The 18,272-nt window shown below is 47.4% G+C and overlaps 1 protein-coding gene and 1 long non-coding RNA gene across 2 annotated transcripts in view; both read right to left on the bottom strand.

Moving 5' to 3' along the window:
* Window positions 1–2,996: 2,996 nt before the first annotated feature.
* Window positions 2,997–5,230, bottom strand: LOC144736526 (uncharacterized). The gene is made up of 4 exons (XR_013588769.1): window positions 5,173–5,230; window positions 4,233–4,253; window positions 3,256–3,307; window positions 2,997–3,067 (listed from the first exon to the last, which is right to left on the bottom strand). It is a non-coding gene; the product is annotated as an uncharacterized LOC144736526 (long non-coding RNA).
* A 4,539-nt stretch (window positions 5,231–9,769) lies between these two features.
* The window catches only part of LOC144736546 (collagen alpha-3(VI) chain-like), a 41,041-nt gene continuing 32,538 nt past the window's right edge, over window positions 9,770–18,272 (bottom strand). The window contains exons 22-29 of the mRNA XM_078619096.1: window positions 17,915–18,143; window positions 16,858–16,875; window positions 16,683–16,724; window positions 16,204–16,535; window positions 15,601–15,826; window positions 14,703–15,019; window positions 13,191–13,419; window positions 9,770–9,810 (exon numbers count right to left, since the gene is read on the bottom strand). Coding sequence (XP_078475222.1) covers window positions 9,770–9,810; window positions 13,191–13,419; window positions 14,703–15,019; window positions 15,601–15,826; window positions 16,204–16,535; window positions 16,683–16,724; window positions 16,858–16,875; window positions 17,915–18,143 — 1,434 coding nt within the window. The remainder of the gene's footprint in view (window positions 9,811–13,190; window positions 13,420–14,702; window positions 15,020–15,600; window positions 15,827–16,203; window positions 16,536–16,682; window positions 16,725–16,857; window positions 16,876–17,914; window positions 18,144–18,272) is intronic.

Here is an 18,272-nt window from a genome sequence, read left to right as displayed (position 1 = left end):
TCCCACTGAGTTTGTGTGCTTACGGGCAAAGCTTCCACAAAGTCGGCTGCCCGCCCATCCAGATGCATCTCCATCTGCTGCAACGCCTCTGCGTCTGTCCAGCCATTAACATTTTTAGCCCCTCTGATGCTGCGGGCAAACGATTTCCATGACGGAATCCCCTTGCCCGTGAACGTGCATTTTATTTTAGCCTGGGTTGGTGTGCCTCTCTCCCTCGGGGGTGCGGGGGATCGTCCCACTTCTGACACCATATTATGGGGGTCGCTGGCCCCCGAGATCTCTCCCAGCTGCATCCCGACTGCAGGGGTCCCGCCGCTCCCCGACCCCTCGCTGCTGTGCAAACCGCCCCAGCTGCCGCTGGGCTCATCGCTCACGGGGCAAGGACTATCGTCTGATGGTTCCCCTCCCTGGGTCCCCCCACCTCGGATTCGCGTGAAGGGCATGGCTCGTCGCCGGCTCCCGTACGCCCGTTAACGCGGCGTCGCCTCTCTTTAAATCAAACGCAATGCCTCCCCTCACGCAGCCCCGCACAGCACTCACACGCTGCGAGCGTATGCACACACAGCCCCGCGATCGTTCACACTCCCTCTTTACACAGCCCCACGCAGCACTCGTCTCAACACCGAATACCCATGTTACGAGCGCACACCTGTGGAGCATGGATTACACACGCGAGCGGCTTCGCGGCGGCGGCATCACATAGTGATAGTGATAGGGGTTGGGGTAGTGATAGTTATAGGGGTTAGGGTGGTGATAGGGGTTTGGGGTTGGGGTAGGTCTGGTCCGTAGCTGGGGGGCAGGGGCAGGGAGTAGGAGCAGTAGCAGGAAGATGATGGGTTCGGGGTGGAGAGATGGCAGTTGTTTTAAGGGAGTAACGGATGCAGCTGCCTCAGTGTCCCTGCGGCGTTGGAGGACACATGTGAGAACCCTGGACACCGCACTCTTGGCCACTGACGGGGCCGCTTGATGTGGATATCGTGCGGTTGCATCCTGTCAAGGGACCTGGATCGAAACCACTTGACCGCAAAAAGTCGACGCCGCCAGGATGATAATGTGCAGGAGTCTGGGGTTGAGTCACGCATGTGCGTAGAAACATGCATTTAGATTATTTAGATTATTTTGCTGCAAGACATTTCCACGTAAGCTAATTTGTTGAGCTATCATCTGTGGCCAGGTCGCTTCCGAAAAAAATAGCTATATATAGCTCAGTGGGCCTTACCTGGTAAAATTAAAAAAAGTTTAGTTTGTTGCATTTCTTGTACTTTACACTCCTATCGTGTTTTTTTTATTATTGGTTGTTGCAACGTTCTTACCCGCCCCAATTGGACATGTATGAAAAAGAGCTTATATAGCTCATCGGATATCACCAATGTAAACAATCTTCTGATTCTGTTTCTGTACATATGTTGAACGTCTGTTGCACCGTACGTAGCTGCAGGGTTCACGTCCAGGCGGGTAGTAAACTATCTTTTCCGAGGCAGAAATGACGAAAGTGCAACCCAACGCCCGAAACAAAAAATAATTTCAAACTGTAGATCGCACATGGAAAAAAAGTTAAAACCGAACAAGTATTTTCTGGATTCTTTTATTTAAAAGGCGAGTCACATTCGGGGTCTTAGCAAACGACACCGGCGCGCGTCCCGGCCACGCTGGTGACTCTCACACGCATGCGACTGTGGAGTCCTCATGCCGAGCAACGGTCAAATATCCACTTGTGCCACGATTGTCTTGGTCAAGGCAATGCTGGGTCTGTACTAACGGCTGGAATTGCATCATTGCCTCATTGCTCTGTTACAGAACCTTCCATTTATCACGTTTTTGCTTGACCCCACGCTCGGCTCGGTTACGTGGTAACAGAAGAGGTCAGTGGGGAGAGGTTATGTCTGGGCTGTGCTGGCTGTGGCCACACCTGTTAAAAAGCAATATTGGCACGACAATCCCAACGTGTACAGATCTCTAGAGGTGGCCCGGACGGGTGTGCCTAAAGCCTGGCCCATAGACGATCAGCGTGAGCAATGAGCGGCGAGCCACGGGGTCGCTTCTGAACATCACCAGAACGGGTTTCACTTGCAGAGCGACTGACGACACGTAGCGGACGGCCGTAATCCGTGACACCGAATCACCGGGCCTGGTCGCATACGAGCACAGCAAGTACACGCGGAAAAAACACTTTAACGCAAATGTAAGGATTTCCCCTTTTAGATGTGATGTCCAAGCGATGACCGAGTGATTTGCGCAGAATCTGGGAATCCGTGGCTCGGTTGCCGTTGCCGATGATCAACGTCTCGCGCGTGAGCCAGTTTGAAGGGTAGACTGAGACGTCTGGCCAAGCGAGAAGGAGGCGGGGGGCCGGGGGGGGCGAGCGGCCGATCCCAAACGTCTAAGCGCAGGGGCAGCCCTTGAAGACGAAGGAGAGGGGCTCCCCAGGTGCGGCCTCCGACGAGATGCTGTTGATCACGGAGCCGTCGAAGGAGAGGACCCCCGGCTTCTTCACCACCCTCACCACACCGCCCAACTCTGGGATGACCACACCGGCGTGTGCGGCAGCAACGCACACCATCGAGTCCTGCCGAGGGGCCACCAATGTTCATTACAGCAGCAGGGGCGGCGGTGGCAGCGATAACGAGAAATATTTTTTCTCCAGTTTGGCCCGCGTTCGCGTGGATTTTTCTCCGGGTCCTCTGGGTTTTTCCCTCCACATTTAGGATCAACGTGCGTTCAAAGTATTTGGCTACTGCTATAAATGTCCAGACGATGATAAGCCACTTCGTTGAGCTATAATTTGTGATATGCAGGTCGCTTCTGACAGCTATTAAAGCACAATGGGCCTTACCTGATAAAATAAAATTTGTGAAGTTTTAGTTCAAACAACTCGCCATGCTTGAGAACCCACTTCAATCGCGTGCGGCTCATTCCCATATTCTATCCCGGAATCTCAACGGTGCCGGCTTGGTGTTCCAACCCCTGAGTCATGCAAGCACCACTCTCCACCCTTACCAACGAGTAGATGTAGCTGCCCTTGACTTTGTAGCCCTTGACAGCTTGGCATCCCGGAAGACACAAAACCCTACAAACCACAATGACACAGCGAGCGTGACAATTATCAACATCACGGAGCCGTACCATTAGGGGCCCTGAGCAAACGTTCAAATGAAACGACGTCTGTTTAGCCTGCACGCGAAGTGACGGCTTCGTCGGTGCATCAGTGCGCCCCCCCCCCGCCACCCGTATCTTGTAATTCCGGCGTTCTCTTACACTGCGGCGCTGTCCGTCAGTAATTCCTTGGCCGTGGTGGTGCAGGTGATGGCTGCAATACAACGCGCACACACACGCTCGGGTTTAATTATGCTACTAGCCTGTAACAGACTATTGGGGGCAAGTGCTTTTAGAGAGTAGCGGGCACCTATGAAGGCCGGCACGGCGCATGAGGGGGTTGGGTGGCCAGCACCACGCCCTTTGTCTCCCACAATGGCGATCTTTACACAATTCGCACTGGGTACCCATTGGAGGCTGGGTCGACTTAGGGGAGGGCTCGGGCCGACTTCAGATAATCGTCACCGGTGCTGGTGGCCGCCGTGAGCTAGAATCGAACTCGGGTCGTCGGGTTCGTAGCGTGGCATAGCGCTACCCGCTACACTACCCCAATAATACTATCATATCACACACGGGATAGATTTTTACCGATCCTGGCCCGCTGAATTAAATGGGTCCATCCTGTTTTAATTTCTCACTTTTTCAAAACCTGGCACCTGCGTTCTTCTGGTCCATGGGCTTCAGGTGCACTTACTACTCACTTACCACTTTTTATTTTACCAGGTAAGGCCCACTGAGCTATATAGGTCTTTTTCAGAACCAACCTAGCCACAAATGATAGCGCTATGAGGTGGCATATCGTGTAGAAATTTATAACACCCAAATACGCTAAACGTGTGCTGTTGATTCTAAATATGAAGGGAAAACCCGGAGGACCTGGACAAAAATCCATGCGACCATGGGGAGAGAAACATGAAAATTCCAAATATACAGGCGACAGGGTCGAAATTGAACCCACGACCTGCTGCATACCAAGCGAGAGAGTTAACATCCTGCCACCATACCGCCTAGACACTCCACAGCTATGCCCATGTGTTCAGACAATCGTGCAGGGTGGCTACAATCCCCTGGGTCAATCTGCAATCTTTTTGGCAAGGATGTCGTAGGTGGGAAAGTGGAGATGGGAGGCACCAACTCACCTTTAGGTCCCTTGGATTCACCTGTGGGAGGGAAAGGATGGACAGGTGGGGGTCAGTAAAACACGAGACGACACAACAAGCATCGCCCAGGGTTACTGGCGTCCATTATTTCTCCAATTGGTGCCCAGTTGCATTGACAATGCCATTATTCCCGAAGAAACAATGACAATTATCATCGCAGACTTACAAATAACGACGCTGGCCGTCGATCAAAGGCGGTCACCGCTGCGGCACTTTCAAATGCGCTTCTGTGGCCGTCTGGAACGCACTTCCCTTCCGATATTAAGAAGCCACTGGGAGCTATGCGCTTTTAAATAATATAGATTGACAAACTCATTTCTTTAGTACTGCTTTTGTGTTTGTTGCCCTTACCACACACCTCCGATTAACACGGTTGGCTATGTGCGGTGTGAAAGAAGTTCAACATACATACATTCACAGAAGATCAAAACCAGCAGCAGCAGCATCTGAAGCTCAGGACTGTGTGAGACTGACAATCTATATGGGATGAATCTGCAAATTCCACCTTTGAAGTGGAAAGAGCGGACCAGGCTGCGGGAATTTAAACATTAAGTGTGCCACGTCGGATAAAACGATTTAAACCATTAACTGTTAATCTTTTTTTACCAGGTAAGGCCCCACTGAGCTATGTAGCTCTTTTTTCAGAAACGACCTGGTCACAAATGATAGCTCAACGAAGTGGCTTATCATCATCAGGTGGACATTTATAGCAGCCAAATACTCTAAACGTGCGACATTGATTCTAAATGTGGAGGAAAAACTCATGGTGAGAGATACACCGTCAGGGTCAGGATCGAACCCTCGACCTCCTGCATACCAGGTGAGGGAGTTAACATCTCACCACCACCGCAGATGATGGTGAAATGTGAGTCTCTGTTAAAAAAAAGATAAACAGGAGCCTGACTGATGCTGCATTTACCTCCGATGATCCGTGTTTTCATCAGCTGGGTCGTGTCTATGACCACCCCCACATTCTCTGCAAAAGAAGGAGCCACCACGTGAACAGTTAAGTCTGTAAAAAAGTGATTTTAATTACTTTTCATAGAAAAAACAATGTTCTTCGTCTCTTTAACTGCGATTCTTAAAGTTATTGTTAGTGTTTAATGTTAGGTTAGTAACACTTAGTGTGTGCTGTTCTCCAGTTGCCTGGGTTAAAAGTGGGCGAGGTTTTGCACAATCCTGGCGAGCTGGCTCGACAACTTAATAAACTAAACTAACATAGAGACTCATAGAGATGCATAGAGACTCATAGAGATGCATATATACTCATAGAGATGTATAAAGACTCATAGAGATACATATAGACTCAGAGATACGTAGAGACACATAGAGATTGGGTGAAAAGTGGGCTATGTTTTTCCCACAAATCAGCAATGTGTCACTTAAAACCCATTGTAGGGCTGATGAATATGGTATGGAGGGGTCGTGGGGCATGCGCGTGACTGGCTCCACAATTTGTGCGTATACATCACACGGGATGGGTGACGGGAAGTGCCGCTTACCAGTCTTGACGACTGCGGAAACAAAGAGAGCACAAAAAAAACGTTCATTAGCCATTGACTGACTGCCTTGCGTAATCAGGGCCCTCCATAGGGGGGCCCCGGGCAAATCTCACCATGTGGGTCCCACCCCCTCCTCCGCCGACGCCTTCAAACTAAACCGGGGAGTATCGCGTCTAAATGTGTCGTCGTTCACCCACCAGCACAACCCAAGCGCAGCCAACTAGCAAGGTTCGTCACGTGTAAACATAACGTGGTGCTTCTTCTTGGTTCTTTCGGTAAAGTCACGTAGAAGGGAAATAATAAAATAATAAAAATAAAACATAATAAAATAATTCTCACGACGCTTCGGCCACAACGCAAGCAGCCGTCCTCAGATGAAGAATAGGTCTGTCGGAAAGACAGCGTCTGAATGAACACCACCAGGCTTGGCAGCGTATATTTAAGCTGGGTTGGAGGGGGTAAAGCGCCTTGACAAAATAATTTGCATATCAAGAGGAATTTAGCATATTTATGGGAAATGCAGATATGGGATTAGTCACTACTTGTGGAATGCGTCGGAAGTGGGCGGGGGGTTTCAAAGTCATATTATGCCCGTGCATTATGCAGGATTAGCAGCATCAAAGGGAGGGAGTAGGGTTAGCATTAATAAAGGGAAGGAATGTTAATAGTATGGAGCTGCAGCAACGAAACCACCACGTAAAAAACTAAAATATAAACTACATCAGTATCATCAGTATACTAAATATACTCTCCAATAAGCTGAGCTACTAACCTCTTCAGCTGCCGCTATGTCAACCAAATGTAAGGACAACTTGATTTCCAAATTCAACCTCCTCTCTAATAAGAGACCGGACCCACACACTGAAAAGCTAGACGTTAACAAAGTCGTAATTAATCGCCGTAACAGTTGTATTTCTGATGGTCTGAAATCCGTTTTAGCTAAAGGATTAAACTTTGCAGTCACACCTAGACACATACCAGTTAATTATATCATTTCCTGAGTAGATGTGGCTTTCAAGGGCCTGGGTCACATCGCTGCAGACGTAGCAAGATCTGAAATCGCTGCAACCCTCAAAAACGCAAAGATGCCAGGTAGCAACATCAGCAAAGATGAGCCTTTTGAATTAGCTCAATTAAAAAAGAGGGATGACATTGTCATCCTCTCAGCCGACAAAGGCAAAGCCACTGTCATCATGGACAAAATATAATACAACAAAATTCAAGAACTACTCAACGATGGCAGCTATACAAAAATAAAAAGAGACCCCACCAACAGCCTCGTCACTAAAACCAACAAAATCATTTCTGATTCAACCGCATTAATTAATCAAACCAAACAGTTCTCGTTGAAACCTTCTGCAGCCAGGCCACCAAGATTATATGGCTTGTCAAAGATACATAAAGAAGATACACCCCTTCGTCCCATTGTCTATACTATCAACTCCCCTACCTACAAACTGGCTCGTTTTTTGTCTGAAATCCTGCGGCCTTTCATTGGAAAAACCACCTCTGCGGCACTAAACTCTACTGACCTGGTATCGACAATCAAGGGAATTTCCCTGTCCCCAGACGACCTGCTTGTCAGTTTTGATGTGGTTTCCTTATTCACCAAAGTTCCTGTACCTGACACCATCGCAATCATTGAGACTTGGTTCATCAAGGACTGAATACTGAGGTACCCCCCCTGGTGAGACACTGCTTAACCAATACATACTTCACCTGGAATGGAACTTTCTACAAACAAACTGATTGCACCCCAATGGGCTCCCCCCATCTCCGGTTGTAGCCAACGTTTTCATGGAGAAATTTGAGACTGACGCCATCCAGACTGCCACTCTACGCCCGACCTTACGGAAGAGGTACGTAGATGACACTTTTGTCATCTGGCCACATGGCCGGCCTGCTCTGGACCAATTTCTCGACCACATCAATTCCATACACCCAGCCATCAGATTCACCATGGAAGTCGAAAAAGATGGCAAGCTACCCTGTTTGGATGTCCTAATTAAAAGGAGACCTGATGGTTCAATGAGCCACTCTGTCTACAGGAAAGCCACCCATACGGATGCTTACCTAAAACCGGATTCCCACCACCATCCATCCCAGAAAAATTCCCTCATCAAGACTCTACACCATAGAGCCCAATGCATCTCCGACCAGTAACACATTGCCAGTGAACTCAAGCACGTACGCCAAGCTCTTAAGGCTAATGGTTACTCCGACTACACAATCCGCAAAGCCATCACTCCAACCATCAAGAAGGATCCTGTTGAGGAGCCTTTCAAAACCATCACCTTACCCTATATTGCTGGGGTCACAAAAAAGATCTCCAAAATCCTGATTAAACACAAGATCCAGGTCCGATTCAACACAATACATACAATCCGTGATCTGGTCCCATCTGTAAAAGATGTGGTTCCAGACATACAGTACCCTGGCGTCTACAAACTAAGTTGCCTCTGTCATAGCAGTTACATTGGAGAAACCAAACGACATGTCTCGGACCGCATCCGTGAACATAAAGCAGACCTGAAACACGGTAGGACAAACACCTCAGCCATGGCAGATCACTGTTACAATTCAGTGGGCTCACATGACATTGACTTCTCCAAGACAGAGGTTCTCTGCAAGCCATCTGGCTACCATGAGAGATTTGTTCATGAGGCGATCCACATATACAAATACATAGACAATTTCAACCGAGAAGATGGATTCTGGCTCAGCAATCATTGGAAGGACGTAATAAACCATTTCGGATCTTAACTGATTGTGTTCACGTTTACGGTGACTTTCAGACCGCAGTCCACTCACTGGCATTGACTATATATATTTTATTCTCCGCAGGGAATGGATTCTTTGCTCCGCTGCAAGTCTCCTATCACCACTCTCCCATTGACATATTTCGTTTCTTCCTCTTAGTACCTTTCACGCGACGGTCAATGGTATAGTGTATAACATATTGTAAAATAATAAATAGTATTAAAGTGTAATGTTTAATACAATGTATAAGGTAATATATAGTATCGTAATTGTATAGTGAATATACAGCAGTGTGGTATACAGTAGGGTGGGTAGAATAATACATAGTGTAATATTACAATATATGGTCTAAGGCAGGGGTGTCCAAACTTTTTGCAAAGAGGGCCAAATTTGATAAAGTGAAGATGCCCGGGGGCCAATATTTCCTTCTGAAATTTTTGTAACTACAAAAGTTACGTGAAAATACACACTGTTATAAAACAATTTTCATTGTTACAATTACCTTTATTTTTCAAATTACAATGTAACCAAATATAAGCCACTCCGGCAGACGTGAACAACTCTAAAAACACAATTCTGCCTTTCATTCAGTCAGATAACATTGAACAAACTGTATAGAAAACCTTACATTTACATGAGTTAAATATCTTTGCCTCATGAACATTTTAAGCAGGAGTTATAAGTAATGCAAAGTGGTCTGTTATCATTAAACTTTAAAACAAGTGAATGTTGCCCTTGTCTTTTACAAGATCTTTCAGAAAGCAATAGTTTGTGTCACATCTACAGGTACATAACATCAACAGTTATAACCAAATCTTATTCAAGAGTTTAATAAAACAAGTGCCATAAGTACAAGTGCATTAGTGTGCTTTAGGCTTTTCACTGTTAATAGTGACAGATGTTACCGTTCAAAACACTCAATTTCAGATTGATCAAGGAACAGATAACTTGCTGACACTAATGAGAAGGGTGATACTGAGATCTAGATTTAATTAAAGAGACCAGGTCTGGCTTGAGGGCAGTGGTTGAGATGCGTAAAATGTCACGCAAGTGGGAGTCACTCATCCTTGACCTCAATCGGTTCTTGTTTAAGTTCATGACTGAGAATGTTTGCTCACACAAATATGTGGAGCCGAATAAGCTCAGCATTTTCTTAGCGAATGACCGCATTTATGGAAACCTGCTTTTGTCTAGCTGCCGGTAAAAGTCAACAAGAGAACACTGCTGATGTTTTCCGCGCCACTCATCGTCACACTACAGCTCAATGAGCTCCAGCTGCAGCTGTGGAAGAGCATCTTTAGGGTCCACGGAGAAGGGAGAAGAGAAAAGCAACATGTCTTTTTCAATAAATGCAAAGTCCCGAAAGTGTTTGTTAAATTCCACAGAAAGAGATGCGATAGCTGTTGCATAACTCTTCATTTGCGCACCGATGTTGTCCTGTGGGAAACTGTCAATGACCTCTTTCAAAGCTGGGAAGTGCGCGGTGCAGGGCTCTGTATGGGACAAGTGTCTTTGGAAAAGTTGCAGTTTGGTTCCAAAGGCCTTGATGTGAGTGTATAGCTGGCTCACCACTGTATCTTTTCCTTGAAGATTAACATTCAGTGCATTCAGATGCTTCGTTATGTCAACCAAAAAATCCAGATTTGCCATACATACAGATCGGACAGTTCTTCCATTGGTTGTCCCTTTTCACCCAAAAAATGTCCAATTTCCTCTTTGAGAGAGAAAAATCGCTGCAGTGCGGACCCCCGACTTAGCCACCTCACATCGTTGTGATATATTACGTCACCGTATTCAGCCTGGATGTCACGCAAGAACTGCTGAAAATGTCAGTGGTATAGAGCTTTAGAGCGAATAGAATTGATTGCCTTTGCCACTGGTTTCATACATCGTCAAATTTGAGATGTTTGGCGCAGAGAGCCTGCTGGTGAATGATACAGTGAAGTATAATAGCGTTACCTGCTTCTTCGCTGACTTTATTGCAGATCAGTGTGGACAATCCACTTCGCTCACCAACCATGGCAGGCGCACCATCGGTAATGATCCCAGAAACTTTACTCCATGGTAGTTTCATATCATCAACAGCTTCACAAACAAAAACGAATAAATCTGTTCCTCTGGTTTGCCCTTTAAGGCTTTTGAGGTCAAGCAGCTCCTCTGTCACATTCATGTTGTCATCAACTCCTCTTTAAAAAATAGGTAGTTGTGCAGTGTCAGATGCATCGGTGCTTTCATCCCAGGCTAATGAGAAATAATTAAAAGCCACTCCCATGTCCCCCAGTTGTCTCTGAATATCTGACGATATGTCCTCAACTTTCCATGCCACAGTGTTGCGTGCCAGGCAAACATTAATAAATTCTTGCTTCTTCTCGGGGCAAATGTTCTCCACCATTTTCATGACACAGTCTTTGATAAACGCACCTTCAGTAAAAGGTTTGCCATGTTTAGCTATTAACATGGCCACTTCATAGCTGGCTTTGGTGATGTTTTCTTTGACTCAATGGCCCGCGTGAAGAATCGCTGTTGCGATGCCAGAGCAGCTTGGAGTTGTTTCACTTTTTCAGCACGATCACTCCCTGTTAGCTAGTCGTATGTTGTAGCATATTTAGTCTCGTAGTGTCTCTTTACGTTGGAATCCTTAAACAAGGCAACCGTCTCTTTACAAATTAGACAAACACAATTGCCTCGATTTTCAGTGAAGAAGTATTGTAATTCCCACCGCTCTTGAAAGCGGCGGCCCTCACTGTCAAATTTTCTCTTTTTTTTTGCAGTCGCCATGGCAGAAATCACTCGAGAAGGGTTCGCGGCACGAATGCAGAGCCAGATAGCATTAGAATGGTGCTGCCACCGTGTGGTAAAAGGAGGAATTACATCTTTAAAGTTTCATGATTTATTTATTTTGACAGAGCTAGCGAGCCATAAATAACACATTATAAGACCAAAGCTGCGGGCCGTATGAAATCTGACCGCGGGCCGTAATTGGCCCGCGGGCCGGACTTTTGACATGCCTGGTCTAAGGTATAGGGTGGTGTATAGTAATACAGTATATAATTTAATGTTGGGTTTGTCTATGGCAGTATATAGTACGGGGTAGACCAGTGTGATGTAAAAGAAAAAAGTTTAGCTGGAGGCATATTGTGTTTTTTGCGACGTAGAATTGTAATGTATGACTTACTGTTAGTAGCTCAGCTTATTGGAGAGTATATTTAGTATACTGATGATACTGATGTAGTTTATATTTTAGTTTTTTACGTGGTGGTTTAGTTGCTGCAGCTCTATACTATTAACATTCCTTCCCTTTATTAATGCTAACCCTACTCCCTCCCTTTGATGCTGCTAATCCTGCATAATGCACGGGCATAATATGACTTTGAAACCCCCCGCCCACCTCCTACGCATTCCACAAGTAGTGAATAATCCCATATCTGCATTTCCCATAAATATGCTAAATTCCTCTTGATTTGCAAATTCTTTTGTCAAGGCGCTCTTCTCCCTCCAACCCAGCTTAAATATACGCTGCCAAGCCTGGTGGTGTTCATTCAGACGCTGTCTTTCCGACAGACCTGTTCTTCACCTAAGGATGGCTGCTTGCATTGTGGCCGAAACGTCGTGAGAATTATTTTATTATGTTTTATTTTTATTATTTTATTATTTCCCTTCTACGTGATTTTACCGAAAGAACCAAGAAGATTAATCCCTGCAGTCACGAAAGCTTTAAATCGAAACATAACGTGGTGCTGATTAGTTACTATTGCTCCGGCCCGCCGGGCGTCGTTTGCTTCAAAAGACGTGATTTGTGTTTTCCCATTATTTGTCAGAGGTGGGAGGGGAAGAGCTTTTGTTTTCTCTCTGTCGTATTCTTCCAAATTGTGCTCCTGTCCTCCTGACGTTCCTCCGGTGTCAGAGGAACGTCAGGAGGTCCCTCTTTTATCTGCGAGCCAAGTGTGCAACGTCATTTTTTTCTTTTACAATGAATAATGGATCTGGTGTACCGATGCACTCGCTGTAATAACAAAGCAAAGGTGCGTCCCTGCAATGTCTCGCTGACGCTACTGCTGACGGAAAGGCCTCAAGTAGAGGGCCTACTCTTCAATGCTGGCCAGATATCGTGGAATAGGTAGGAGGAAGTACCCAAACTTTGCCCAAACATGCACAACTTGTGCCGCTCAATTAGCTTTGGTCTTTTCCATTGCCACACCGGGGAGACTGAATTGGTGACTTGTGGATTGTACGTCCAGCGTGCTAACCAATCACACCAGCGTGACATTGACACACATTACACCTCGTGCATAATTCGTGACCAGATATTGCCCAACGTCCCGAGTGAAACTCCGGTATGAAGGGTACTGGCTGAAAACCTTACCATTCATATGTTCTATGCGACCAGTCCAATTATTATTGTGTGCGCACTCCCCGGTGAATGTCAATAAACATCACTGCCATACTCACCACACTACTGGGATGGAAGCAAGGTCGAGGGCGAAAAGTGTAACTGTGTATTTCTATAAGCCGGTCACCTAATCTTTTCCTTAATAACATGGCGAAAGGCCGCTGCACAAGCCAAGTCACTGACATAACCTGTGGGTCACCACAATTATCAAAGGGCCACCAGTTAAAACTCCCCCGGGCTGCCCTCCTGCAAAAAACTAGGTCTACGTGAAAAGAGATTACTCACTTGCAGGCAGGTAGAGGGCCTTGTTGACCATCTGGCCTTGCAGCCGGAAGAGCAGAGAGTAGTCTGAGAGCTGGTAGTAGTATCCTCCACGGGAGACGAGCGTCTGGAGCTGCTTAACGTCGCTGGACTTCACGCCCACCGCAAACAGGCTCACCACGTGCTTCTGCAGCAGCTCCGCGATGGGGCCAACGGAGTCGCTGGAAGGCCCGCTCGTTATCAGCACCACGCTCTGATGGAATAAACGATCACCCGGGGTTACAAAGTTATTTCTGGGGACGATGAATGCGTCTTGGAGTGTGCGAACGGTAAAAACGTATTATGGCCGCCTTTTACCGCCGGCACATGTGAGCTGAGCGAGCGTGGAGTCCCTCACGAGAACGGTTGTTTTCGAAAGGCTATTTGTCATGCCGAGCCAGAACCGAGCCCTGATATGTTGGCCAAGCGAGATATGTGAATCTGGCTCAGGGCTAAGATGGGCCAGTTGTGGAGCTAATGATGCGTTCATTGCTTGTGACGTCGGTAGCAAGGTTCAGCTTCTGCAGCAAAAAACGACCTGGGGCCTCCTGAGCCACAGCTGGTTGACTTGGCATGGCTCCAGTAGGGGTCAGTTGTACAGTGGAAAAGAAACATTCAAGGCCGAGTCTGTCAAGTTCCCAGACTTTGCAGTCACAACTTCACTCTCTTAAAGCCTCACCTCTCCCCCCAATGCCCATTCTCTTCCCTCCCCTCGCGCTGCCTCTTCTTATCTTATATATAATTACATAGCACCTTTTTACGAGGAGCATTACAAGATGTACGTAAGATGATGATTGAAATAAAGAGTGGGGGTGTCATTAAAACGGGACGTGCAGTTGTGGTGACAGGAGAACAGGCAGGAGTGGTTAAGGAGGGGTTGGCGTAAGGGTACTGATAGGGGTTAGGGTAGGCCTGGTGATAACTGGGGGGGGGGGGGGGGGGGGTGGAGGCAGCGAGTAGTAGTAGATTGGGTTAGGGGAGAAAAGGTGCATCCCCCCCCCCCCTGATACGAGGCTGGACTGGTTTGGGTAGTGGTGGGAATTGTGGAAGGGGGGGGGGTGTAGTAGCAGGGAGTGGTGGGTAGGGATAGTATGGTACCGGTAGGCGTAGTGAGTAGGAGTTAGGGCACCTGGGATCAGTGGGGGTAGTGGTGGGGGGGAGTCATTGGGGGTTTTGGTGGGGGGTGACAGTCGGGGTAGAGCGGCTTCATGAAAATGAGGAGAATCCCTCTTAAAGCAGCAATACAATAACATATTCTCACATTAACAACGCAAGTATTGAATTACATGTCTAGGAATTGATCGCTTACAAATTTTGTCAATTACGCCGTTAAATTCCAGCTCGTGGAGTGAACAAATGTACAAACGAAACTGAATGCAAACCGAGGGTAAGAACCAGAAGCGTTATCCAGAATCGTGACGAAGTGGTAAATCATGAGAAGTCTAGAATGTTGAGTCACCACAAGCAACTGCCTCACAGTGCATGAGCGCCACTCACCTTGGTGGCATCTGCAGGTTCCTTGGCCAGCAGGTCGGTGATGGCGTAGGTGAGGGCCTTGCCAGTGTTTGTGGCGCCGCCCGTGGACACGAGGACACTGCCCAGCTTGGCCTCCAGGTCCTTGGGCGAATTGATCTCTGCCGGACCCACCAGCTTTTGGTAGTTGGCTCCATAGCTCACCACGGACAGCCGCACGCTGTCGGGTGCCAGGTTCAGGCGATGGGCCATGCCCACGATGAATGTCTTCACCACCTTGAGCTCATCGGCCGTGATGGTGCTCGATGTGTCCACCACAAACGTCACACTTGCTTTCTTCTCTGCAGACAAACATACAGATTTAAGGATTTGTCTTTATTCAATTCTGCAGCATGCAATTCTGTAGCCATTTCTGCCATGTTGGTGCAAGAGATACACTTCTATTCATCCCTCTGCTGCCCGTAGAGCTTTCACCTCCTTCAGCCCAGCCCACCCAGCTCTTTATGATAAGTCACTCAGCTTGTCCTCTACCTGTCCGTCCGTGCCCTTTGCCAACTCAGCATTTGTCCTTGCCAGTTCACGTTTTATGCTCTCACATCGCTGTAGTTATCTTGTTACTATTGCTGGTAAAGGCTTATGCTCACATATTTGACCTGTGATGTTTTAATCGATCGGATTTGCAGGTGCGGTATGCTGTATACGATGCACAAAAATAATGGAAAATATGGCATCTCAAAACGCCTTTTTGCAACAACTTGGTTCTTCCATAAGGGTACACTTTCCACACAACGCATAAATATAATGGCTCAACAATAACAATATGTGTAGGACAAACGACAGTTAGTATTTCTAACAAGAATCCTTCAACAAGGCTTTTAGGGTGCAGCTGTGAGGTCCAGGCCAGTAGGCTGGCCCAACGTACTCGGCAGGTAGAGGCTGTTCCCCGTGAGGGAGCTGCTCTTGGTGACCAGGTCCTGGAAGCTGGACCAGGTGGACACCTGTGAGCTGGAGGTGGCGATGCTGGACAACACGCTGGAGTCCTGGTAGCCGGCTCCGAACGCCGACACGAGCACGCCCATACCACGCAGCAGGGTTGCTCCCGCGGTCACATCGTCGGCGGGCTTGCCACCCAGTATTGTGTAAACGATCTGAGAGTATAAGAGGACAGTGCCGGGAGAACGAACTGCATTCCTATCTCAGCTGGGATGCAGGCAACCCAGTAGTAAACCAGACAGAGCTGATCAGAACCCAGAATAACAGTTGGTCAAAATTATCGAAAGGATACAGAGATTGGACATTTTTAGGCCCAAGTTTATCTTCGTGTAAAATACATTCACATGAAAGAGCACTGTATGTATGTGTAACTTCTCTCACACCGTAAGTAGCCAACCGCGCTAATCCGAGGTGCGAACAGTAGTTGCCTCTAGGTCATGATTCTCATGGCTGCAGATGTGATTCGAGTAGTGTATTTCATCAGGTAGAGCTGCATAGCTTTGTCCCCTCTACACAGGAAGAACGACCGTACCGTGGTAGAGCCCAGTTGACTGCGCGAGCCCTTGTCAGGCTTGAGGACGCTGTTGGCCACCAGCTGCAGAGCCACTCCCAGATTGCGCGGTCCCCCAGCCGGCGCCAGCTTTCCCACCGCGGCCAGGAGCTCGGCCTTTCCAGGGAACGAGTTGAATGAGATATCCGCTCTGGGTGTGCCCCCTACGGTGACCAGTGCGACGCGAGTCGCATCCGGTGCCACGTCCAGCCCCGCGATTATTTGGGAGACGAGCGTCCGCACTAGTGCGAAGTTGGCGTCCGACACCTCGGATGAGCCGTCCACGATGAACACGACGTCCGCATCGCGGTTTCCTGTTCGATGGCCACATACAGACACAGAGACCATCACAGCCAGGCCTAGCCAACGACATTCTACAACACCAGCAGAGTAACACGACAATGGGCAGGGACAACTTAAAACTTCTTCACCGACGGCACGCACGGGAGGGAGCATCTCACCTGGCACCAACTTGTACTGGAACCCGGTTGTCACCACCGTAGCTGTGAATTGGAATAGAGGGTTACACGATTTGATGGCATGAACATGGAGCATGCACAACACAACGTGACAAAGCTTCAATGTTCGGAGTTTACGGTGTTTGATGAACAGTGAAGATAATGAAACAGCACTTACTTGTGACAGCCTGTTGAACTGAAACACACGCCAAACACTCCATTAGATTCCAGAGTAAATGTGCATTTTTGTAAAATAATACCAAAGAGAAACCGGGTTTTTTTAATACCTCCTTCGCCAGATTGAGGAACATTCTATGACGTATACTTAGAAACGGACATGCCTAGCTCATTTATGGTTTCAATATTTATGTGTGTTGAACTTCTTTCACACCGTACGAAGCTAACCTTGCTAATCCGAGCTGTGTCGGAAGGACAACAAACTAAACACAAAAAAGCAGTTCTAAAGAAATTATTTTCAATCTAAATTTGAAAGTGCATAGCTCCAGTGACAGAAGTGCACCTGAAAGCGCATGATGTAGTGTCCGTCTTTGTTTTTTTGTTAGCCAAAGGCCACTGGCAGGATAATCGGACTTCTCATGATGATGTATGCTCCTCGACGAGATCAACAAGGTCTTGTGGTTAATTTATGGCAAGCACTTTGTGTGAATCAGTGCGACCTCATCACGTTTTTGTTCACCAATGGATAGGATCAACAAAATCAAACATAACTGGATGAATCGTGCTATTGACAAACTTACATTATGTAAGTGTTAACTGGGATTTCTTGAAATTACATGAGATATGTAGAACGTTTTCCGCAATAAGAGATTCCTTTCAATTTGGTGGCAACTGATAGTGAAGTTTCAGCATCTCTACATTTCTACGTGCTATGTGAGTATATTTGTCACCGGAGGTCCACAAAAATTTACATATCATAGAAAGAAGAATACCTCACATCACTGGCAGAGGGGAGAGCTACATGTACTAGCATTGTCTTGAGTGGTGTACCTTTACACAACTGACAACAAATTGGGACGTCTCGTGTCCCTGGGAAGACTTACAGATTTTCCAGAAAATCTCCCTGAAAAAGAGTAAACCAGGACAGGTGGAGACTCTCTCTATATATCTGTGAGTGTGTGCGATGAGTGAAGAACAGTTACTATCATGAGCAGAGAAGTGAATCCTATTGGTGGTAGATCATTGGATAGTGGGGTAGATACGAAGGGCACACTCACTGGCAGGCAGGTAGAGGGCTTTGATGATGATCTGGCTCTGGATCATTGAGAGCAGTGAGTAGTCTGAGAGCTGGTAGTAGTATCCTCCGCGGGAGACGAGGGTCTGGAGCTGCTTGAGGTCGCTGGACTTCACGCCCACTGCAAATAGGCTCACCACGTTCTTCTGCAACAGCTCCGGGATGGGGGCCACGGAGTCACTCGAAGGTCCGCTCGTTATCAGCACCACGCTCTGATGGAATAAAACGAGCCTCCGTTACCTGCACTCTTCCTGCGACGACGACTAAGTTCTGCCACGTACAGTGCCGAATGTTAAATAACGTAGAAATAGGGGCTGAGTTTGTCAGGAGCTTACCTGATA

This window comes from Lampetra planeri, chromosome 61, assembly GCF_965212315.1.
Source record: "Lampetra planeri chromosome 61, kcLamPlan1.2.h2, whole genome shotgun sequence".
Taxonomy (NCBI): domain Eukaryota; kingdom Metazoa; phylum Chordata; class Hyperoartia; order Petromyzontiformes; family Petromyzontidae; genus Lampetra; species Lampetra planeri.
This window is presented reverse-complemented; position numbering and strand designations above follow the sequence as displayed.